At 46.7% G+C, this 25,458-nt stretch overlaps 1 protein-coding gene and 1 long non-coding RNA gene across 2 annotated transcripts; one reads left to right on the plus strand and one right to left on the minus strand.

Annotated features, from left to right (window-relative positions):
* Window positions 1–1,013: 1,013 nt before the first annotated feature.
* RHOU (ras homolog family member U) lies at window positions 1,014–12,007 on the minus strand. Its single transcript, XM_045536983.1, has 3 exons — window positions 11,500–12,007; window positions 9,782–9,840; window positions 1,014–4,445 (listed from the first exon to the last, which is right to left on the minus strand). The coding sequence occupies exons 1-3, from the start codon at window positions 11,759–11,761 to the stop codon at window positions 3,990–3,992; spliced, it is 777 nt and encodes a 258-aa protein (XP_045392939.1). The 5' UTR covers window positions 11,762–12,007; the 3' UTR covers window positions 1,014–3,989.
* On the plus strand, window positions 11,147–24,953 carry LOC123627434. The gene is made up of 4 exons (XR_006731287.1): window positions 11,147–11,258; window positions 12,927–13,204; window positions 14,501–14,624; window positions 24,874–24,953. It is a non-coding gene; the product is annotated as an uncharacterized LOC123627434 (long non-coding RNA).
* Window positions 24,954–25,458: the final 505 nt, after the last annotated feature.

The following is a 25,458-nucleotide window of genomic DNA, read 5'->3' on the forward strand; positions in this document are numbered from 1 at the left end:
ACAGATCTTGGATCGCTCAGGATTTGCACGGCCTGGGGAGAAAGGCAGAACTGTTTACACAGGGGGAACTGGGCTCAGATTTCTGGCCGTCTCAGTTTCTTTCATTTTTTAATTTTTTTGAGATAGAGTCTTACTGTCTCCCAGACTAGAGTGCAGTGGTGCGATCTTAGCTCACTGTAGCCTCAAATTCCTGGGCTCAAGTGATCCTCCTGCCTCAGCTTCCTGAGTAACTGGGACTACATGCGTGTGTCCCATGCCCAGCTAAGAGTTCTTATTTTTGGTAGAGACAGGAGTCTTGCTACAGTGTGACCAGGCCAGTCTCAAACTCCTCACCTCAAGCAATCCTCCCCCCTTGGCTTCCCAAGGTGCTAGGATTACAGGCGTGAGCCACCACACCTAGCCGGTCTGTTTCATTCCACACTAGTGCTTCTCTGAGCCTGAACTTCTGGCTCCAAGAACAGTGCTCCTTCCAACACATTGGGACACTAGCACATGATCTGTTAGGAATGCAGAGTCAGAAAATGGTTGTCATCAGACAGTGATCTTAGAATTTGCAAAAACTCATATTGAATAAGCATTTAATATTGGTTAGGGTCCAGGCGCAGTGGCTTATGCCTGTAATCCCAGCAGTTTGAGAGGCTGAGGTGGAAGGATCACTTGAAGCCAGGAGTTTGACGCCATCCTGGGCAACACAGTATGCCCTCCTCTGTACAAAAAAGTAAAAAAAATCAGCGGGGTGTGGTGGCACGTGCCTGTAGTCTTAGCTACTCAGGAGGCTGAAGCGGGAGGCTCGCTGGAGCCCAGGAGTGTGAGGCTGCAGTGAGCTCTGATCGTGCCTCTGCACTCCAGCCTGGGCGACAGAGCGAGGCCTTGTCTCAAGAAACAAAAGTTGCTTAGAGATGCATCCCCACAAGTCCTCTGAGGGCACACTAAGAGGCTTCCCAACTGGTGCTGCTTCAAGATGTGGTTGAACACTTCCAACAAAATTATCTGGTAGAAAAGGGAAAAGCAGCTACATCCACATGTCAGAATTTATTTCATACCATCTCATTTATAGCATTTTCAAGTACAGCATTCTGCTCAACAGCATTTACACAGGAAAACAGAAGAGCACAACTTGGTAAGGCACCAGGTTACCACTGTCTGGAGAGAAGACCTTGCTCTCATTTTGGCTCGTGTAATACCTGGGTAGTTTCTCTTAAGTCTGTCAAGCAGAGAACAAGGTTATGAAAGGTCCATTTATACATACATGGTAGTTTTGGAATATATGGTATTTTTTAAAATTATGACATTAGCCTAGACTGTAAGAGTTTAGCCAAAGTGGCATTCTCTAAACCAAAATTCTTACAAAATATTATCTGCAATACCAAGCTGCAAGTTGAACAATTTTTGAGCTTTGAAATGAACCAACTTTTTGTATTTAACTCAAATACATACAAAAAGATTTTCAGCCCCAAACTCTGTTTTCACAAAGAAAAATGGAAAATCTCAAATATAATCATACCTTTACTACTCTATAAAATACAGCAACATAGTTTTTAAAAACTGCTTCATTTAAATATCAACCCAGGAGAATTTTAGCACTAATGGCCAAAGACGTATCAAGCCTGGTTAAATTATGCTGCCTGCATAAAGCTTCCAGAACACGGCTACATGGGTGTCCACTAGCCACAGGCCACCAGTGGCTCAAGGCAGAGGGTGCTGCGGGCCCCTCCTGGGGCACCAAGTACAGCTCCAAATACTGTCACACGCATAAAACTTCTTGCAACTTTTGTGTTCTATCTTTAGAATTAATCTGCATTGCACTCCATGCCATTTGCTTTAATATAAAAATAATGTGTCAAATTATTTATCAGCGAAATAAGTCATCTTCCCCCCCAACCCACCCTTTGCACACCAGGGTGGGCAAAGCTCAGACCGGGAAGCCTAGCGTTCTACAAATAGGCGAGCCAGGCACAGCAGGATGAGATGTGTTTAATTAGGCCTATTTTTGGCATGTCCACAAATACTTTGATTCCCTCAGGTTGTAACTAAATGCTTCAGAAAACTATGACCAATATCAGTTTCGATGTGCTGAAAAATCAATAGTTAACAGTCTATATATTTTAGTGGTTTAAGGATTAACCTTTGTTAAACAAAGAAACTTACTCATTTTATTTATTAACAGGAATAAAAGAAGTCCCTAACCCAAAGTATAACCTTATCTTTTCACTTTTCCTATAGGAAAACACAAATTGGATTTTTTAAAATATAAAAAAGACAACACAAAACCTGCAGAAAGGTCAGACTCTTCCACCCACTGGCTTTACAGAGATTTCCGCAGTTAGTTATTGATGTGACTTTGGTGACTCTGATTCACCCACTGTAAGCCTGACATGACAATTCAAGGCGGCCTGAACACAATTCAAAGTGTTCAGGCTGCCTTGTGCCCTCTCAGAGCACCTACCGCAGAGTAAAAACGACTGTCCTGTCACGGTACATTTTTCTCCAGAAGATTCAGCCTAAAAACTGCCACCTTGAAGAATATATTTCACAAACGTGGTTTCCTACTGTCCCACAGCAAGGAAGAAGCCAAGCATGGGGCCGTGGTGCCAGCACGCACCTGGCTGGCCACCCCAGATGCGACCATGCCTGCTGCTGACCCTCGGACCCCTCAGAACACACAGTGCTGGCATGTGCTGTCCGTGCCCTGAAAGCCATCTGTGCATTTAACTGGCTGTTTTAACAGGTTTCAAGAAATGTTCACTGTATTTTTTGTTTTGTTTTAAAATGGTCTCAAAAATGTGTATATTAAGATATACTTAAAATCACATCTAGGGAAAAATCAATAAGATGTCTGTTCAAAAAAGCAGCGAGAAAAAGCAGCGAAGCTTCCTTAACATCTGTTGTGGGGCCATGCCTTTTCCCATTAGCTGTATCAAAGCCTGAATCAGCAGCAAGTACACCCATACACACACACATAAGTGTGTGCACGTGTGTGGTGCATATGGGTGTGGACGCACACAAGTGCACTTTGGCTGACGTGCCAAGAAAAAACAAGATACATTTTGTGTCCCACAAACATTTGCTGTCAGCCTTGCCAGAGCGCTCACTTCCCTGCAGACGGGACAACTCGCGCACGGGAGGTTAAAACATCTCAGAGAGGTGCTCCCGAGCACTCTAATTACCTGGGATCTAGGCAGCTCGGTGCACACGTTACAGTACCGAAAGCAAATAATCACATTCTGATCGCAACATGAATCACTCCCTGAAGAAAAATATCAGAACTATTGACCAGCACTTGCTTTCCTCTGCATGGCACTTTGGCTATGTTCACACAACTGGTCTAACAGAGAAAAACGCCACAAATAGGTTTTCTTTTCTGCCATATAGTCAGTGGGATGTTTCTGTTGGTTGTTTTAAGTCTTAAGCAACTGGGTGTTAGTAAATGACAAAAGTGACTGGTCTGAGGTTGTATAGGCAGAGATCTCTCATTTTTTTCTTAGATTTTTGCTCTTTAAGAAAAAAAGGTATGGTTTGCACGGAGTTTCAAAGCTAAGAATTGTTCTTACCACGGTTGACCATGTACATAATACACTGTGCATCAGGTAGCCCTTAATCAAGAGAGGGTTAACCACAGCATTCCCCCTTTTGTTCTTCTGTACATTATAATGTAGCAAAATTTCATTCTTGACATATCCAAATTTGAGGTGTCTTCTTCATATTAGATATAAATTAATCAAGAGGTCTAGAGCTCTAAATTTCCAGAGCTTTGAAAAATTTTTAACTTACTTCAAAAATATCTTGCATAAGTTTCTATCCCCAAGTTCAAACAAACAACAAAAAAATGAAAGGCAAGAAAGAATACATAAATGGACAGCTCCTCCTATATCACAAGTGCACACACATTCGCTACACGGGTTCTACACAGTAAAAGGAGTCATTTCAGCTAATATAGCTTCTCATATCTGTTTCACTGGAATATGGTCTTTCTGAGCATCTTGCCAGCATCATACGAAACAGCAGTACTTCTTCCACCAGGACTTGGAGAGGTTTTTCACTTTGTCTGGAGTCCTGCTTTTAGACTTCTTTGGCTGTTGCTGAGTGTCCGAGTATTGAATGCCAGCGACGATGGCTGCGTCAAAGACCTCTTTGAGGTTTTTTTGAGTCAAGGCCGAACACTCGATGTAGGAGGCAGCTTTGATTTCCTCGGCACACAGCTTAGCCGCCTCTTCAGGCACCGGCTTCTCTTTGCATTTGTCCAACTCAATAAGGACTTTGACATCTTCCCTGAGATCCGACTGCGTTCCAACTAGGATGATGGGGGCTTTGGGACAGTGGCACCGAATCTCCGGCACCCATTTCTCACTGACGTTCTGGAAGGACGAGGGGCTCACGACACTAAAGCACAGCAGGAAAATGTCTGTGCTGGTGTAGCAGAGAGGCCTCAGCTTGTCAAACTCATCCTGCAACCAAGCAAAGCACCCAAAAGTTACTTTTCAAATTAATTCTTATCAGTAAAGAGAACTTCTTTTTTTTTTTTTTTTTTTTTTTTTTTTGAGACAGAGTCTCACTTTGTTGCCCGGGCTAGAGTGAGTGCCGTGGCATCAGCCTAGCTCACAGCAACCTCAGACTCCTGGGCTTAAGCGATCCTACTGCCTCAGCCTCCCGAGTAGCTGGGACTACAGGCATGAGCCACCATGCCCGGCTAATTTTTTTGTATATATATTTTTAGTTGGCCAGATAATTTCTTTCTATTTTTAGTAGAGACGGGGTCTCACTCTTGCTCAGGCTGGTCTCGAACTCCTGACCTCGAGCGATCCACCCGCCTCGGCCTCCCAGAGCTAGGATTACAGGCGTGAGCCACCGCGCCCGGCCAAGAGAACTTCTTAATGTTTTTCATGAAAAGTTCTGGCAGGTACTAGAAGGCTCACTGGTCCTAGATGGAAAATCCAGCGTCTTGGAAACAATCCTGCTGTTTACCCAGGCAGGGCTGGCGCTCTGGGCAAAAGGGCAGCAGCCGTCTGCTTCCAGGGCCAGCAGCGGGGCCAGCGGGGCCAGACGTGTTCGACGTTTCCATCAATACTCACTACCTGCTTGCAACTTACCATAGAAAGAGTACTTCAAGCTCATAGGTTCTAGAAATAAAATTGACTTTATCTAGCCTTCAACCCGGTGTAACCCAGACTTACTCTCAACTGTTGGTACTTAGCTACTCCTCTAAAATTCAGACTGCAGCCCCACTGACCCCTTAAGACTCCAATCTGACCCCGATCTATTGACACAGATCCTCTCTCTGTGGATGCGGCCCTACCCTCCCCCACAACAGCTGGGATGCCAATTCCGTCCCTGCCCCCCACCCTGTGCACACACCCTGCCCACCCTGTGCACACTTAGTGCAGTGTAATGTTAATCAGACACAAGCATAGACCCAGAAATGGAATTGAGGACCTTTATCAGGCCACTTGTCAGCAACTCAGAAAGCTTGTGCCTCTCAACATCACTTACAGACACACATTAGCACATTCTCATTCTGGCTGTATCTTCTCTTTCTCTCTCCTTCCTTCATTTTCTCTCTCGTCCTTTCTCCTCTGTTTATCTCTGCCAATACCTACAGCCTCCACATAGTGTGCTCTGGATAGATAAAGAACCAGAGAATAGGCACACACCCCCTGCCCTTACAGTACAGAGCAATGGATCAAATAAGTTAGAATTGATTATAAATAAACCAACCCCCCTGCTATCTCTCTGGGTGCCAACCATCCTCAGGTATAAAAGCATTTATAATTTCCCAATGGCAAGAAAAAGTTAAACGCTATGCATGTTTTTCATTACTCAGTTGGCATACTCTGATTATTTACTAAGTACTATTTACATGTACATTATTCTCCATCCCTGGCTTTTTTCTCTAGATATAAAAGAAACTTGTATTTCTTTTATTTGAACATACTTTCTTCATTTGAGGCTCTGTGTTTCAATCATGGGGCAACAACCAACTAACCGTATTAAAGTTAACCAGCTAAAATACCGAGGAATGAACACAGCATTTCAGAATGTTGCTACCACTTGTGCGGCTTCTATAAGTGAACGTTGAAAAGGAATGACTTCAGTTTCTTAGTGCCTACTTTGTGCTGAATGAATGAGCACAGAAGCGCCCCCAGCTAGACCACAGCTTAGCTCTGATGCTATTTTAACAAAATGCTCGCTGTGTTCTCAGAGGGCCTCAAATGAAGAAGGACAAAACTGAGACCAGTATGGACAGCCCCTCTGGTAGCCGCACCCCACTGTTGGACGGCTGTCGCCCTTGGCCGTGCCCTGGAACCTGGGGTTGCATCACCGGGAGAAAGGCAAGCTCGAGGCCAAGCCTTCTGACTGGGCTTTGGGAACCTGGCTCCCCAGACCTCCTGCGATTCTGGCTAAGGAGCTTGGAAGCAAAACAGAAATTAAACACTCCCGCTCCGTGCCTGACCTGAAACCTTAGATATTGGCTGAAATAAGGCAATACCACGGGCAACGAGGCCAGGTGGAACGCACGCTCAGGGACACGCAGCCCAAGGCCGGGCCATTTGCACGTGCTTGCCAGGTCTGGGGAAGGGACACCGTGCAGGACCCGCTCGGGGAGGGAAGGGCAGAGACGAGCCCAGGTTAGAGCATCCGTCTGCTCTAGCCGCAACCTGATTGTTTTTCTTTTCAAGTATAAAGATTTTTTCAAAAACCCAGAAGAAAGAAATAAAAATAAAAAAGATTTTCCAAGTACCTCACGGGTCAAAAGGCTGAAGAGCTTTCAGCGCCTGCCGGCGATGCTGCGGGGACCTGCCCCTGTCGCAGCAGCGCTGCTGCCTCCTATGCCAAGGGTGTGTCATTTCCAGTCCACAGGCGGTCTCTGGGCTGCACTTGAGTGGCACTAGGAGTCTAGTGCTCAAAACCCCCTTTGACATCTTACAGACTCACCTACCCTCCCTAACAGGAAAAGCCAAAGGCGCAAGAAGTGATTTCTAGAACCTGATCCAGCCAGCAGAGCGGCCCTCTGCTCCGGCTCGTCAGCCTCCATGGGAACCCGCACTCCTGCCCGTGTCCTGGCCTGTCTGCGCTCACGGAGCTCAACGGAGCCACTTACCCCTGGAGGCTTTCAGGCCAACGGCCCACAGGAGGAATGTGCTCCTTCCTCCGTAAAAAAGCAAAACATGGCAGGTGTCCGAGCAAGTTGCAAAGGTGGTTTCTGAGATCAGGACCAAGAAGAATAGAAGAGCACTACTACCACCTTGCCCCGGGTGCTACAGTCAGGCAAGCGCTGATTCACACTGGGGGAGCAGGAGGGGCGACAAGAGCCTGACTTTGTTTGACCAGCGATGCATTTTCCACAAACAGTTTCTGAAGTTGGTTTTCTACAAACTTTTAGACGGTTGCCTTCATTGCTTAGTAGGGTACTCTCTAGGAATCAGTACATGAAAGTTAAAAACACAGTACCTCTCATGGAAAGCACTGCAGGGAGACCACAAGAATAACTTCCAGATAAACGGCAGCTTACCAGCGTAGCACCGAAACCTTTGTTTTTCCCTCATTGGAAACTTTTTTGTGTGAAAACATTTCTAAAATGACTCTTGTGCTTCCTTGACTTTTAAACAGTTAAGGAAAAAACATCTAACTCTTCCTCGATAATTCAGAGTCATTTTTACAAAGTTTTTCTGGTAAAAAAATCTATTCCTCTTCCAAAACTCGGCTTGGAGGTTTCCCCCCAGGCCCAGCCAGCTGGTGCCTCTGCACGGAGACTGTCCCCCTCTTCGCTCCTCTCCCTTCACTTACTCCTGCACCAGCTTCCAGAAACGGGTCTGTCCTCCCCGCAGACCATAAGTCTGTTGAGGGCCAGGTCTGCAACCGCAGAACCTAGAGCTCCACTCGTTCACCCACTCTAAAGCCATGAGCTTCAGCCCTGTCGCGTGCCGGGCAGCGGGCATAAAACCCAGCTCAGGACGCCGTGTCCCGCGTGGAGAGCCGGCACCGACCAGGAGCGCAGTGTGAGCAGCGTGCACGGGCTGGGGGGACACGGAGCTGCTGCTCCTCCCTGGAAGGGTCCCTGGTAACCCTGCTTTTAGACTTCACAGGTTTTCCTGTCTTTCTTCTCATTCTCGGGCTTTTACTTCAGCGTGGATGCCTACATTTACTAAGATACTCCTCTGTCTACGTTTCAAAAATCAGAAAACCTGACCCCTGGTAGCCAGAACATCCCTACTTTGTACAAAGCAATGAAGCTTGAATTATAAACACCAGCACGGCATTCAGAAAGATTAAGCACTAAAATATACTGTGTTCTTTGATTTCTATTTTCTGTTTTTTAGAGACAGGGCCTCACTCTGCCTCCCAGGCTGGAGTTCAGTGGCATCATCTAACTCACTGGAACCTCTAACTCCTGGGCTCAAGCAATCTTCCCACTTCAGCCCCCTGACTGGCTGGGACTACAGGCGTGCGCCACCATGCCCAGCTGATTTTTTTAATTTATTTTGTTAAGATGTTGCACGGGGGAGGCAGGTGGCAGGGGTATCACTAAGTTGCTCAGGCTGGTCTCGAACTCTTGGCCTCAAGGGATCCTCAGGCTTAGGGATCCCAAAGTGCTGGGATTACAGGTATGGGCCATGCAGGCAGGGTCTTGATTTTTATTTTCTATAGTTCTTGTTTTTTTCTTCTCACAGTAAAGGGGAAGCTGAGATGCTCCCAGGCTGGGCTATTACAACTCACGCTGCCATGGCCTCCACCAGACTGGTATTCCTCGGGGATCCAGCCTACCTAGTCTTGTGTCACCTTGAGATTTAAAAAAAATAAAATCTGTCCTTAGCTCTGGATTTGCTATCCCAGAGTAGGTGAGCAACTTGAAAGCTCTGGCTTAGAGGAGGCTCTGGGGACACTGGAAAGCCTACTTCATAAATGCAGATGGTGATGGGATGGCACCTCAGAAAGTGAAGTGGGCTCTTCACCTACCTACAAAGTGCCCCCAGCACTTTACTGAGCTCCAGAAAGTCCTGGAGAGAGAACAAGTCCGTTAACTGTTGCTTTGGCAAACTCAAGCACCCTGGGTACTCACAAGGCACAGCGTGACTTCACTGACCTGAGCGCCCACCATGGGGGGTTTAGTTGATGACAAGTTCTTCTGGGGAGCACCAAGGGGGATTCCCACACTTGTACCCTCTTTATCACTGCCTGGCTGTTTCCTCCAAGGCCCTGGCTGGCCAGTGAGCCAAGAGTAAATGCTCACGATCTGGAAAGAATAAGACCAGTTCATTTCATTCCTGTAGCTTAGGACTGCTCCAATGAATGTACCTCTGCTGCAAGGGATGGGGCTGGTCCTAGTGAGCCCACCCACAGCTCAGGAAGGGAAGGTTTAACACTTATGGACATGAGCACCATCTTTTTCTTGAGCAAATTTCTTAAATATCTGGCTTGCTGACTTTTAATAACATAATTATAAGCTTTGAGAAATGATTACAAAGTATCACTGAAACTTCTTATAAAAACCAGAAAGTAATATCAGAAAGTCCTACAAGGTAAGAGCTGTTGCTGACCCTGCTTCCTCCTTTCCTGGCCATACAGAGCTGGGCCAAACCCTGTTTTACTAGTTCGGAGTTATCTTCCTCTGTGTCCTCACTGGCCCTCCCCTGCCCCGGGGGCCAACAGCAGGGGTGGGTCTACTTCATGCCACTTTAGAATGACCCAGTTACTGCGGGAATCATTTGGAAACTCTCAAAGGTTGTTTGGAAACCTCTAAAAGCCTGTTTCCTTTCCCAGCGCTGGGCTGTAACGTGATACTGACCTGTCCCGCGGTGTCACAGAGCTGGAGTCTCACAGGCCGCCCATCCACAGACACCACAGCTTAAAAACAAGACCCAAATGACAATCAGGAGGTGGCTTTTAACCCCTTTCAGAAGACTGCTAGTTTCAGATTGCCCTGTGATTCTCACTCCAAACCCCTCAGCTCCCATTCTAAGTCCTCTGATGAATTAAAGACTTGCCTAAATCAGGCAAGGCCCTTGGAGGCATTTTTGTACACGAAACTTCCAGGGCCGGCAATTCACTCCTCTGCCACCAAAGAGGCAGCAAGTCCCTGGGCCCTTTGATGGCGTCCCTAGATGGGCTTGTGCTTTTCTCCCAGCCCTGGAAGATTTATTTTCCCATCACACTTCTTTCAAAGGACCTAAAAACAACACTGGGTTGGGGGGGAGGTAGGTGGGAACCAACCCTCCAGTTTGAAATCAGTGGAAAACCTCACAGATAATTCTGTCTTCCCTGGGGAAATGCTCCCCAACTTCAGGGTTTATCACAAAATGCTAGTTTGGTTAAGAACACGTGCACACACAGGCTGCCCACGCAGTCCTGTTTCACAGAGAGGCATTCCTTATCTCTCTGTCAGTTCAGAGAGGATTTCAAAAGAAAATAAAAAAGGGAAAGAAAGCTTGCCCACCTTCCTCCAGGATTTGGGTACTCAGGGAGGGGGAGAGGTCTGCAGCACCGAGAGTCATGGAAGTTTCTGTTTTAATTAAGCACTCAGTTTTATCTCTTTCTACACAACTCTCTAATTGTTTATAAATGTTTATACTAGCCAGCTGGGGGGCGGGGAAGAAAAGAAACAATACCCTGTGGTGGGAACCAACTAGAATAGCACCTTCTTATCTAGGGTACCTTTGAGATGAAAGAAAGGTCAGAGAAGCAATTTTTTTTTTTTTTTAAGGAGCAAGACAGTAAATGCCTCACACTGGCGTCTGGGAATTTTTACTTTTTCTTAAATTTCCAAAAGATCTGAAAAATCAAGATAAAGGCTCCCCTGTCTTTGTATCCACCAAACCACATGACACAGCACCCCACACATGAGAGCTTTAAGCAGCTTAAAGAGACACTGAAAAGACAGCGACAGTCAGAGACAGAGCCAGTGCGGGCCAGCGGGGACAGGGGCGGTGTGGGACGCAGAACAGAAAGAAATGCTGTTTTCTCCGCAGGTTTCATGCAAACCTGCGGCTTCACCAGGGCCGCTCAGGCTGCGTCGCTAAAGCAAGTAATTCCTGGCGTCTCTGCGGCTCTTTAAAGTGGAGACGCCCCTTGCGAGCTGAGCCACCTGAAAGGGAGGGACCGACACTCAGGGCCACAGGTGAAAGCACCTGCGCGTCGCCTTCCGATTGAAACTCGGCAGCGGCGCCAGCAACGTCGCCCTGGTGAAACTTCTCCATGCAGCCAAGCGACCCGGCGGCCTGAACTCCACCTGCTTGACTCCCGCTCGTCTGTCACTACGTGGCCAGGTCACTTTTTGTTCCCTCGGCTCTGCCTGCCGCTCCGCCCACCCTCCCCGGGCTCGAGTCCGGGCGCTCCGCGTTCCGCCGCGGTCCCTTCGAGTGGCTCCGTGCCTGCGCGTCCCCGAGGCCAGAAAACGTCCCGCAGTCCGCGATGGCCCGGCTCCGGCTGGAGCTGGGCCTTAGGAGCCCCCGGCGGGCGGCGGCCACGCGCCCCCAGCCCTGCCCCCGGCGCGCGAGCCCCGCTCACCCGAGAAGTTGTCGAAGGCCGTGGGGATGTACTCGGTGGGGTAGCCGTTGGTGGTGTAGCTCACCACCAGGCTCGTCTTGCCCACGGCGCCGTCGCCGACCAGCACGCACTTGACGCCGCGCCCCTCGGCGCCGCCCGCGCGCCCCCTGCCCCCCGGCTCCCCGGACCCGCGCCCCCCGCGTCCCCCGCGCTCCCGGCGCGGCGGCACGGGAGGCGCCTCGCAGCGGCCGGGGAACGCGGGGTTCCCCTGCTGCGGGGGCATCGGTCCGCGCGCGCCCACGTGCAGGAGCGAGCGAGCGGGGCCCCGCCCGACCGCCCCTCCGCCACCGAGGGCTGCGGGAGGGAGGAGCTGTCACCGATCGCCGCGGGCGCGTCCCCCGCCCCCGTAGGCCGCCGTTCCAGGCCGCACGCCTCGCAGACAAAGGCGGCCGGGGAGGGTCGCGCCTCCGCGTTGCAGCGGCGCCAGCCGGCTCTGCCCCGCGCGACGGGAGGACCGCGGCGCGAGCGCTCTGTCTCCGCCCGGCTTCCCCGCGACACGACGCGTGGGGGGCGGGCGGGCGGGGAGGGGAAAGAGGCGGGTCCGGCCGGGCGGATCGGCCCGCAGCGAGGCCACAGCGCCACCGGTCTGCGCGCCGCGGCCCTGCACCGGCTCCCGGGCAGGCGGGGCTGCGGACAGGGGCGCCAGGGGACCTGGAACGCACGTTCTGGGCGGCTTCCTCCCCAGCTCCGGAGACGGCGACCACCGCTCGACTGGCCGCGCGGTTGCGCTCTCTGGCGCCCATGGAGCCGGGAAACCTGAGCTGCTTCCTTTCCCCTCGGTGCGGCCGCCCGCCCGCCACGGCGCTCCACCCAAGGGGGACAATGAAGTGTCCTGGCGGCACGTCCTGTAAATGAGACTGAATTAACAGACAACTTTTTTTTTTTAAAGTCTAACTACTGCCGGTCGTGTGATTTTTTTCATATTGAAGCAAAAGGATGCCAGCCCCACTGTTAATGCTCATTGGACTTTTCCTTTTGGCATGCCGTGCTCCTCTAAGCGTGGATGGCCCAGCGGATTTCCTTATGGCCCCCATTCCTTCATTTACTTAAGTGTAATTTGGAGACGTTAATATTATCTGAAAAAAATATTCGGTTTATCTTTGACTCCTCTCTCTCTCTCTGCTTTCCTCCTACATATAGCCAACAGTCCATTCAAAAAATGAGATGTCTCTTCTAGGCCTAGACAGGATACAAAGACTGCTGGGGATTTACACTGTGGTGTGAGGAAAGCCACATACTATTAATATGGGTGCAATACTATTACTGGTAGCAGTAAAAATAACAATAGGTAATAAATATTGAGCTTTTATAATGTGCCAGATACTGTTGTAAGCCCTCTGCATGAACTAATTCCTTTAATCATAACATTCCTTATGCCTATTTTACAGATGAGAACACCTGAGGCACTGAGATATGAAGTAATGTATTTGGATTCCACAAGCTAGTAAGTGGCAATGCCAGGATCCAAACGCAAGGAGTCTAGCTCCACAGCCTGAGCTTCTAACCAAGATCCTGAAGGCGAAAATAAGCTGGTGTGGTAAAGTCAGACTTGGAAGTACTGCTGTGGCTGGAATGCAGAGATGGATTTATCAAGAAGCTAGAAGCTTGAATCCAGGGCCCCTGACTTACAGAAAGCATCTTCCAACGCCCTGGGAGACCTAGCAATGTGAGTACATGGTAATATATTTCTGTAAATTTTGCAAACAGACATATTTTAACCACCACAAGTTAAGTGCACAGTGCCTTTTTAGAGGGTAACTCTAATTTACCCTCACACTGAGTAGCTTTCAAGTAGCCACGTCCATTTCGGGGATCAAGCTAAGGAAAGTGAATTTGGGGAGACATTTTGTTTGGGTTAATAGGATATAGAGCCAGGATGAGGGTGAGGTAAGGGAAGTGTCCAGGGTGCAAATTTTCAGGGGACTCTTGCTCTCAGGATGAATGTTGCACTGCGTGAATCTGAGCTCCCTTAAGTTTTGAGCTGCAGGTGCCTGGCTCGCCTCGCCCGCTCCCTGGCCTTGCTGGGCTCCGTCTATGTGGTTTACAGTTCTGTGCAGCTGTGTCATTGCTAGCCATCCAGATACAGGAATGGCTCCCAGTGACACACCTGCTGCCCTCTCTGAGAGTCGCATTGGTGTCTACCTGAACTGTCCTACCCTCCCCAGCAGTGGAAGGGTTACAATAGCAAAGGACTAGCAGAGTTTTAGAGGAACAGAGCCAGAAGCTAGTCTGTGACAATTCTTTCCATCATAAAACACATAGCATTGTTAGAGAAGGTTTGGCTTTCTCAACTAAATCTGCTTAAAAGGGAAATTCTCTCCTGTAAGGAATATGCTTGTACTCTAAGTGCAGCAGATACAATTATAAATGCACCATACATTTTTGGAGGGGCTCACATGAAATAGAATTGATCTGAATTCTTCCTGTTTGTAAGCACACAAACCTGTCGTGGCACCACAAAGAGAAGTTCACCTGTGTATGAAATATCTTTCTACTCTTCCTACAGAAAATATGTTATAAAACTGAAGAAGTGATAAAAGGTATACAACAGAAAAATGTAGGCGAAAATAGTATGATAGAGGTGTTTCAAATAGTTCATTAACACATTTTTCTTACAGATTTTGTTGAAATTTATGCTATTAGCCTAATTTAAAAATTTGTAACTTGTGATGCATTTCTCACTTAAATACTTATTTTTGTACCTAATTTTCTGTTCTTAATTTTGTATTCTTTTTCTTAAGGAAGTCCCTAAAATTCGATAAGCCTCAGGCCCTACAAAACTTGGCTTTGCCCCCCTAGCTGGCGGTCAGTTTGAGCGTCCGATAGACTCCCACTCTTGTTTTACCTATTTTTGTGTCGAACTGCCCCATGTCCACTCATTCTGGCCCCTCTTTCTGGACTTAATCAGCTCCCTGCAACATTATCTCAAATGCCTGGAACTAACTCTTGCCCTATTCATAAGAATCTTCTGCAGACCACATAGGAAAGCAGACCCCACGTCAAGCAGTTTGGTGTTTATCCAAGTCCCAAAGTGGAGAGAAGACAGAATGCCCGCCCAGGTCACGGGCTGCAAGAATTCCTTCGAGGTGTGTGGCCCTAAATCATATGATATATTTTTTGTTTATTTGTTTGCCTGTCTCCCCTTACATGCTGCATGATATCAGGGACTTTTTTGTGTTCATGCCTATAATTTCACACTTAGAATCATGCAGAGCAAATAGTAGATGCTCAATAAATACTTATGGAAGGTGGGAGTAAACCATAGACTATTTTGTATTTTTTAATGCTGTTTTTATAAAATATTTTTAGAATGCATAAGTCAGCATAATTTTTTTTTGTTTTGTTTTTGGAGATGGGATCTTGTTCTGTTGCTTAGGCTAGAGTGCAGTGGCTCAGTCATAGCTCACTGCAGCCTCCAATCCCTGGGCTCAAACTATCCACCTGCCTCAGCCTCCTGAGTAGTTGAAACTGCAGATGCACACCACCACATCTGGCTGATTTTTCTTATTTTTTAAGAGATGAAGTCTCCTTATGTTTCCAGGCTGGTTTCAAACTCCTAGTTTCAAGTGACTCTCCTGCTCCTGCCTCAGCCTCCTGCATGAATCAAATTTGACCACTTCTTTCAGCTGTTAATATGAGACCATGTCTTAGCTCTGTTTTAAGACAAAAATGCATTACACCTCATGTATTCCCATTTGATTTCCACCAAGACTGTGCAGTGTCTTCACTGTGCCACGGGTCTAGTAAATTAGGGAAACCCTGGAGCATGACTGGGTACAGAATTTCTGTCCTTAAGATCTGGTCCCTGTGAGACTGGCCAGCCCAGCTGTGAACGTTCGCCCTACCTCGCCCTCTGCCCGCACCTCCTCCAGGCCTTCCAGCAACCGCAATGTGATAACCCATCTAAGCTCTCTTCTCCTTGAACTACGAGTCTGCGCTCCTTCCTTCCTCTTACCCTGCCTTGCTCCTGTTTACACACAGCTCTCTGCTTCGAGAGCTGGTGTTGCTGTACTTGTGCTTTTCCCTGTCACAGCTCTTACCCAGTAAGATAACCCGCTAATGTCCGGCTCCCGCCCTTGCACGTCATGTCCTAACAGGCAGGATCCCTGCTTCACCAAACTCTTCACACCAAGCATTTTACTAATACAGTTTTTAGGGTTTTTTTCATGAAGTTCTTGACCTATCCCATGAGCAAATAATTAACTATAATGAATTTATAGTGTTTTACTAATAAGGTAAATAGACTTTCCACTGTGTAGTTGTCATTTTTTGTATCTTTTTTTGTTTTTGAGACAGAGTTTCACTCTGTTGCCCCAGGTAGAGTGCCGTGGCATCATCATAGCTCACAGCAACCTCACCTCCTGGGCTCAAGCGATCCTCCTGCCTCAGCCTCCCGAGTAGCTGGGACAACAAGTGCATGCCACCATGTCCTGCCAATTTTTTCTGGTTTTGGTAGACACAGGTCTCAGTCTTGCTCAGGCTGGTCTGGAACTCCTGAGCTCAAACAATCCTCCCGCCTAGGCCTCCCAGAGTGCCAGGATTACAGGCGTGAGCCACCGTGCCCAGCCACTTTTGTATCTTATGACATATTTAAGAAATGTGTTAAAATAAATATTTAATTGCTTGATATATTCCTCACCAGGGTGTCATTGCCATCACCAAATTCAATATAAAGCTGTTTTTCCTACTATTTATGACTTTTTACTATTTATCCATCTTCCATAACTGAATAATAGCAGAGAATCAAATCAGAAGAGCATGGTTTCTGGATCTTTCATATACCCATGTGTGTTCATTCTTTAAACCATAACCCTTTGCCTTGGACAGATTACTCTTGTTTCTTTACTTCAGTGGAGCTCCAGTTCTCTAATGTCCTGTAAGAGGACATCAGTTAGAAAATTACTTTTCTTAAACTGCAGATTCTCACGTGGGGTGTCCATTGCCAACACGGCCTGACTGCTCTCCGAATTCCCTTCTCGGTGTGGTTCTGGGCTAAAGTTGTCCAATGAGACCTGCCCCCTCAGAATTGGGAAGCCTGATGGGAAGTAGTGGAGGGTCCTCTTGTCAAACGTGATAACGGACAGTGCAGAGGTGCCAGCATGTCCTCACTTACCTCTCGCATCTGCCTGCGGGCTCCGCTGGCTCAGAGCAGCCTCCAGCCCTTGTTCGGCCACTGGGCCCACAGAAGCTGCAGCTCCCACGCCCTGTGCCTCAAGCTCCCCTTTGGTGGATGGCTGGCAGCCACACTGATGTCGCTTACTGGCTTTTCTCCAAGCTCCAGCTGGTACCCTGCACAAGGGCTTCAGTTGGATGGGATTAGGCACTGATTCCCCCTGAACTTCCCTCTGAACTTTCCCCAGCGACTCCTGAACTCCTGGGAACTCTCCTTCCTTATCCCTGCCTGGGAGTTGCTCTGATTTCCTGACTGAGCCCTAACTGATAGTCTCCTTTTTTCCCCTCGGGGTGTCATCCTAGGAAAAAAATGACAAGGAAAATAGTCAACATTTTTCACTAGAGAAGATGGGAAAATCATATGTCACCAAACCACCAGCTGAGCCACTAGTGGGTCCTTGGCAGTAATCACAAACATCAGCTAGTGTCACGGTAAGGGCCCAGGGCACATCGTTTGACGTGTTGATACTGGTTTCCCTGCCTCCAGATGTCCCTTTATCACTTGCCATCACCTTGTTGGTAACTAGCATGAATAAATTAAGAGTTCTCATTGGCATCATGAAATTTGAAGGTGTGAAAATCAATCACAAATTTTGGTTATAAAAAATTTTCTGAAAATAAAATGTTTCTATTGCTTTTACTAGTCAGATTAGGTTACACTGTGCTGCAGTAATGAATAAAATCTCCATGTCTAAAACATAAGAGCTGATTGTTTGGTCATGCAAATCCACAGCAGATCAAGTGGCTCTCTAAGGCAGCTCCCTTCCAAGTGGTGACTCAAGGACCAGTCTGTTTGCATCTCGTAACTGTGCCACCTGGGACATGTGTCCGCACGCATTCCTCTGTGTGCACCTGCACATTTCTATACATGAACACACGTGTCTCTGTGTGTGTACCCATGCGTTTCTGTGAGGGAACACATGCATTTCTGTGTGTGTACAGACATGTGCAACGGCAATTTTACAGGAACTCAAAACTGAAAACCATCTAAATGTCTAAAACAGCAAAATGGATTAGTTAGTTTGGGAATTTATAATTCAATCAAGAAAATGAGCAACAACAAGAATGAATCTCCCAACTAAATGAGGAGTGAACGAAGCCGCACACAAAGGAGTATAAACTAAGTTGATAGTTTAGAAATAGAAAAAATTAAGCAGTGTTAAACGGCAGAGTGATTGAGGATAATTGTTCCATTCTGCAAGGAAAGGGGCCATGGGGAGCTTCTGATGTTCAGGTGATGTTCTATTTCTTTTATTGTATTTTATTTTATTGTATTGTATTGTATTTATTTTATTTTTTGAGACAGGATCTTGCTCTGTGGCCCAGGCTGGTGTACAATGTCATGGTCATAGCTTGTAACCTGAAACTCCAAGGCTCCAGTGATCCTCTTGCCTCAGCCTCCCAAGTAGCTAGGACTATAGACTATGTACCACTACTCTGGCTAATTTTTAAAATTTTTTTTTTGTAGAGACAGGGTCTCATTATGCTGCCCAGGCTGGTCTCAAACTCCTGGCCTTAAGCGATCCTCTTGCCTTGGCCTCCCAAAGCTCTGGGATTACAGAAGTGAGACACCTTGACCAGCCAATGTTCTTCTTAATCTGAGTGATGATTTCATAGGTGTTCACTTTATAGTAATTAATTATACCATACATTTGTTTTTTTCACTTTATGAATTGCATTATACTTCAATATTATAATGGCTAAAAATATTCAAACCTATAAATCATACTAAATAGAACTCATGGTCATTTGCATTCCAGAGAACTATTTGCTTTAGCCTAGCACAGTGCTAATCACATATTGTACACTTTTTAAATTAAATAACACTCTTATCATAAAATTTAAATGTGATTCAAGTGACCAAAACCCTATTTATACAAAGCTTTTCCAGGAACACTATCACAAAGTATTGCTGTACATTATTTACATCTCTAATATTTATTTTTAATATGGGTATCATCTTCCACAAGGGCTATTTACAAGTGTTTTAATATTTTTAACCAACTGGTTCTGCAGGATTATTACAAAAGAGATAAATGGCAATTTCCATGGAGAAGTTTCAGGAGAAAAATGAACGCATCGGGGAGAGCCCTTGGAGGGTCGGCAGGTAGATTCGCCTAGAGAGGAAAGGCTGGACTCATTGCCGATGTGGAAAACAGATGCTGTGCAAGGCAGGCTGAGCAACGCTGGTGGCACCTTTCCCCCTCAGTCTTGGCTTATGTTTCTTTTTAAAATCCCCTGCTCTGGGCATTCCCAGCTGCTGCAGCCCTGCCATTGCCCTTGATGGGAAGGCTAACCCCCTCGAGCTGTAGCATTCCCTCCCAGCTGACTAACCCTTCCCGTGGAAGAGCCTCCCTCCCAGGCCTTCCCAGCAACTGATCCTCTTCCAACTTCCCTCCCCAAACACACCACAGACACTCCCCAGGCCAAAATTTCCCAGCTGCCCAGTCCTCACAGATGGTAAGAACTCTTTAGAAACCCCTCTTAGCTATTGCCAAACTGTGACCTCCCCTAATTTTTCAGCCACCCTGAAGATAAGAACTAGGTATGTCATCATTTCCCAACAGCTAATCACCCTGGCCAGCGTTTCTTTCCCTCCAGAAACCACAGCCCTTTCTCTGCTCTAGCTCTTCCCAGCTGAGCTTCCACAGTCCTACACTGGGCAGAAGATGGTGTTTTCATATATTCCAGTAGTTCTCAAAATTCATCGCTGGATTTGCAATAACAGTGTAAGACTCAGAATGAATGTGTGGACATCCAAATCCGCCTAAGTCACTCTTTGAGAAGAAACGAGGGTCTACTGTACCAGGTGGCCTGCTTTTTCTGTCATATGCATCCTAGAAACAAATGTATTAGAAGGTAAACACTGCTTCTCCACACTGAAGTCATGAAAGGAATTTGATTTTAAGAGGATCAGGGGCATAGTCCTTGGCTACATTATTGGATGGATTCATCCAACTCATGAGCTTAGTATGACTATGTGTGAGCAGTAGTGATCAGCACGGATGTGCTTAGAGCATCAAGGAGTTTATAATCCTAGTAAGAGAAAAGATAGCTGTAAAATAACCGTAATGCAACACAGCATGTGGTGAAGGCAAGGGGATGCGCAATAGAAAGTCGGAAGATGCCTATGGACAGACTCTCAACTGGGAACGCAAACAACCTTGCTCTGACACAGTTGAGAAGATTGCTCGCTTCAACCTCCAGGTCCAAAAAGATCCTCTTCCCTGCATCTTCTGAGTGTTCGTAAATCTTGAACAAATTACAGCCCCGCCTATTAAGCTCATGATGTCCTAAGCATTTACATGCATTGTCATATTTAATACTCACAAACTCTAAACATGTGCTATTATTTCCCCGGTTTTATGGATTAGAAGGTGGCTGCTCAAAGGGATTGAGTTTCCCTTGTTTACCCAGCTAGTGACAGAATCAGGACTCAATCCCCAGAACCAGAGGTTTTACTACACTCTGTATGTAGCCTGTCCGTCAAACATCAGCCCTACTTAAGACAACAGAGCAAAGAAGCTATTTTAATAATAATAAGTTTTTTTTTAAACTCAGTACCACAGTCACAGGATAAAATTACGATGTTGTGCCCTTGCTCACTAATTCAGTCTGAGGTGTACAGTGTAGAGGAGTAAGCACTGACCAATAGGGAGAGACATAGGAAACAGGCTCCAAAGTCTTGCAGCATGTATTAATACTAGGAGAAGGGAGAAAAATATAAGTGTACATAAATAAGAAAAACTAAGAAGCAAGGAGAAAAAAGAGAGAGAGAACCCATAGTAATCTGGAAGTTTTAAAAAGGCTGAGGTGAAATTTGTCCTCTTACTAGTTATTTTTTGTATATTAGGATATTAAAAGAATTGAAGGCTGGGTGCAGTGGCTCACACCTGTAATCCTAGCACTCTGGGAGGCCGAGGTGGGCGGATTGTTTAAGCTCAGGAGTTCGAGACCAGCCTGAGCAAGAGCGAGACCCCGTCTCTACTAAAAATAGAAAGAAATTAGCTGGACAACTAAAAATATATAGAAAAAATTAGCCGGGCATGGTGGTGCATGCCTGCAGTCACAGCTACTCGGGAGGCTGAGGCAGGATGATCACTTGAGCCCAGGAGTTTGAGGTTGCTGTGAGCTAGGCTGACGCCACGGCACTCACTCTAGCCCGGGCAACAGAGTGAGACTCTGTCTCAAAAAAAAAAAAGAATTGTAGAGGGAATGTTTTAGGTAGCTAAGAAGTAGATTATCTATCATGCCCTATTGAAACATCATTTTATACATGTGCCTGCTAATTTGAAATAAATTTATCTGTTCATTAAGTTAATCCCATAAACATTGAGTCCCATTGTTAACTTAAGGACTTATTAAATGATCGACTACTTTATGTTTAAAATGTTTTTTTCTAAAATTTCTTTAATTCAGATATCTTTCTGATCAGGCAAAATATGAAAATTGTAAGTTGCATTAAAAATATTTTATAGGCTGGGCGCAGTGACTCACACTTGTAATCTTAGCACTTTGGAAGGCCAAGGTAGGAGGATCACTTGAGGCCAGGAGTTCAAGACCAGCCTGAGCAAGAGTAAGACCCCCATTTCTACAAAAAATAGAAAAATTAGCCAGGCATAGGGTGTGTGCGCACCAGCTACTGGGGAGGCTGAGACAGGAGAATCGCTTGATCCCAAGAGTTTGAGGTTGCTGTGAGCTATGATGACACCACTGTGCTCTAGCCTGGGTGACAGAGGGAGAACTTGTCTCAAAAAAAAAAAAAAGATATATATATGTATGCACACACACATTTTATAGAGTCGTGGCTGTCTAAGAGCCCTGTGCACAGTCTTTGCCTAATGCAATCTGGAGGGTGCCGCCATCATTCCCCCACAGCGCTCACCAGGCGGGGAAGGGCCCCGTCCCCCTTTGGCTCTCACAGCCCTTGGGCGGTGCCCTCGCTGCTGCTCTCGGGCTCGGTGGGCACAGAGGGTGAAGAGAGACACTCGGGGTTGCCCATCGCTAGTCCCTCCGGGAGGCCAGGGAAGCCCAGGGGAGGTCTCTGCAGCAAGGGCCCCTCGGATTGCAGCACCCATGTGGCCATGCGAGACCTGTACTGAACCCCAGACTTCTGTACCACCCAAGCCCCTCAGGAAACCCGATTTGGGAACCACTGGGTAAAAACACTCTTCTGGGCTATTTCTCCCTAGGAATATAGAGAAAGCCTGGTTGCTACTGAGCTCTAGTTTCTGTAAATTTGGAAACTCTGCCCTTTGGGACTCGAGAGTGCAGAGCGAATTCCTGCCGCATATTCCAGGGAAGCACCTTCAAATATTCAATCTGAAAATGACCCAGAAGATGAATATGAACAGCAGGAAGGATTTTACTAAACAAAAAAATATCAATTTTCTTTTCCTTTTATCCCTATAACCATAGTCTTTAGATAAAAATAAAATAAAATAAAATGCAAAGAAAGACTGCCAGGCCAGAAAGGACACAAGGGCAACGCACAAAAATGAGTGACTTTGCTCTGTTCTGGGGAAGGACATGAAGCCGATCAGCTCGATCTGGCTCCCTTCAGGCCGTATCAGTTGAATGCCTTCTGCATGGCAAGGGGAGTATTCAATGTCTAAAAGGATGGAGGTGCACATAAGAGGGAGAAAGAGGGACAGTACCTACGCCACACATGCTTAACATACAGAAAAGCTTTACCTTACCATAGGAGGGAACTTCAAAAACAACACCACTGCATACAAAGTTTCCAGGGTACAAAGTTTCAGTTAGGCAGGAAGAATACATTCTAGAGATCTATCAGACAGCTTAGTGACTATATAGTTAATAATAATGTATTGCATACTTAAAAATTGCTAAGAGAGTAGATCTTAAGTCTTCTCACCAAGAAAAAATAAATAAGTACGTGTGGTGATGGAAATGTTAATTAGCTTGATTGTGGTAATCATTTCACCTGTATACATGTATCGAACCATCACACTGTATGCCATAAATACATACAATTTTTTATTTGTCAATTATACCTTAATAAATCTGGATGAGTTGGGGGGAAACAAAGGGAAACTTTTTAAGCCACCATGGAGTTATCCTTTCTTCTCAGACAGTAACACCTTTCCATCTAAATAAGGGAAGTTGTGTAGGAAGAATTGCATTAATTCACTCATTCAACAAATATTTATAAAGCACCCACTACATGTGAGGCCTAGGGTAGTTGGGGATACATCAATGAGCACATAAACACAAACCACTCCTGTAGGCATCTGACGTTTTAATGCAACTTCTGAAATAACTAAATGATGTAACATGTTCAAGGATGAGTGAGTGTCACAGAGGAGAAAAAAGCAGGGCATGGGGTCAGGGAAGGCCTCACAAGGGACATACTTGAGCAAAGCCTTGGAAGGAAGCAAGGGACTAGGCCCTGCGGGTGTCTTAGCATTCCAGGCAAATAGACTAGCAAAGGCCTGTCTACGTATTGAGAAACAGCAAGGACCCCAGTGAATCTAGGAAAAAGTCAGCAAGCGGGAAGTGAGGCGTAGATGAAAGGAAAAAAGGCAAAAATGAATGTAGGTAACAGTGAAGATGGTGTCGATTCTGCATGAGCCCGGGAACTGCCGGAATGGAGCTGAGCAGGAGTGTCATCTGACTCAGGCTCACGGTGCTCTCAGGCTGCTGGATGAGAAGGGACTGTCAGGCACAAGGAGAGCCAGGAGAGGGGCTGGGACCAGGAGTGGCAGAGGCGATGGTGGGGAGACGCTGGGTTTTGGACATGCCTGGAAGGTACAGCCAGCATGAGCCACCTGGCACATTGGGTCTTGAGTTTGTGTGACAAGTGGAGGTGAGGACAACTCCAAGGATTTTGGCCTGACAAACTGAAGTCATCATTGACTAAGATAAGGAAGATTCCAGCAATTGGCAGGTGTGGGGAGAAAGATTAGGAATTTGGTTTGTACATACGAAGTTGTTTTGTTTTTAAGAGACATGGTCTTGCCATGTTGCCCAGGCTGGTCTTGAGCTCCTGGGCTCCACCTCCTGGGCTCAAGTGCTGCTCCTGCCTCAGCCTTCCCAGTAGCTGGGGTTACAGGTGGCCTCACCATGCATGTCTAGTACATAGGAAGGTAAAGTTGCCTATAAGATGTCCGAGAGGAAATACTGGGTAGATAATTGAACATACAAGTCTGGAGCTGAGAGAGTGGTGCTGGTGAGAGATGTAAGTGAGAGTTTCAGCAGCACCTGGATGAAGGATGAGAGGACCCAGGAAGGAGTAAAGAGCAAGAAAAGGAGAGGCCCAAGGACTGAACTTGGGGACTCCAATGTTAAATAAAAGGACAGACATTTTAAGGGTTAGAAAGTATTAAATAATGGCTGGGCATGGTGGCTCATGTCTGTAATTCTAGCACTTTGGGAGGCCGAGGCGGGAGGATCGCTTGAGCCAGGGAGTTCGAGGCTGCAGTGAACTATGGTCCCACAACTGCACTCCAGCCTGGATGACAGAATGAGACCTTGTCTCTAAAAAGAAAAGAGAGAGAAAAGAAAGAAACAAATTATTAAGTAAGGCCAAATATCAAATGACAGACTGGACACTGGGAAGGAAGAAATGGAAAAGATACCAAATGCCCTGCCTATGTAAGAGCTTACCTCCACAGGCACCTAGCCCCTGCCTGCACAGTTCAGCACTTGGCCCCATCTGAATTTGGAACAGTCCTTGTCTCCTTTGTGTACCGTGTGGTCAGTAATAAATCTGACATGGCACTGTGGCCACCCTATTTTAAGGGCACCAGGCCCTGCCTATTCGCCACCTGATGGCCCCATTTGTTTCTGCTGCTGGGGTGGATTTCCCAGAAAGAAGGCACAGCCGCCGTGGGGAACAAAACAGGCTGGGTAGTCGTGCGGGGGATGGGGGGGGGTGTCCTCAGCACACAGCCCCGAACCAAACTGTCCGGTTTTCTTTGTCTAGTGCACTCACTCCACCGGGACATTGATCTGGTTGTGTCGGTTAACACACTCGTCCGCAGTTAGTTTTGCCTGATAAAGCCCATTGTGTGTTCCTTCCAAGCTTACTAGAACTAAAGGGGCAGCCGTAGAGGTTTTAGGGCTTGGTTTTCACTGAGAATGTAACTCTAGTCAGCAATTTCCTTTAAAAAGTCTTAACATATCTTGTTTCTGCCTTAGGAAGAAAACTTCTCTCTTGGATCCTCTGAATATACGGCTCATATAGTTAACTGTTTTAAAAGACAAGATGACAAATTCTAAGCCAACAGTGGGAGTTCTGAGGCCAGACCTGACCAGGGAGCCACCTGCTCTTGCAGACCTAAAAAAGGCTGTGTAGACTTCGTTAAAGGAAAGCGGTAGTTAATATTTATTATTTCCCCAGAGCACGTTCTGGTGGGGGATGGGGGTGGAAGATGGCTTTGTGCTCAGAGGAGCCTACATTTGATCCTGATAGCTCTACCTGCCTGTGAAAATCATTTTATTTCTTTTTTTTTTCCTTTTTGATTTATTTTTTTTATTTCAGCGTATTATAGGGGTACAAAAGTTTAGCTTACGTCTACTGCCCTTGCCCGCCCCCCTAGTCCATCCGCTAGACGGTGCGCATCGCACTCATTTCTGACCTTGAATCTCCTCCTCTGTAAAATGTGCATATTACTTTGCTAGGGCTGCCATAACAAGGCCACACAGATCAGGTGGTTTAAACGACAGAAATTTATCTTCTCACAGTCTTAGAGACCAGAAGGACGAGATCGATCTGTTGATAGG

The sequence above is a fragment of the Lemur catta genome, chromosome 25, assembly GCF_020740605.2.
Source record: "Lemur catta isolate mLemCat1 chromosome 25, mLemCat1.pri, whole genome shotgun sequence".
NCBI lineage: Eukaryota > Metazoa > Chordata > Mammalia > Primates > Lemuridae > Lemur > Lemur catta.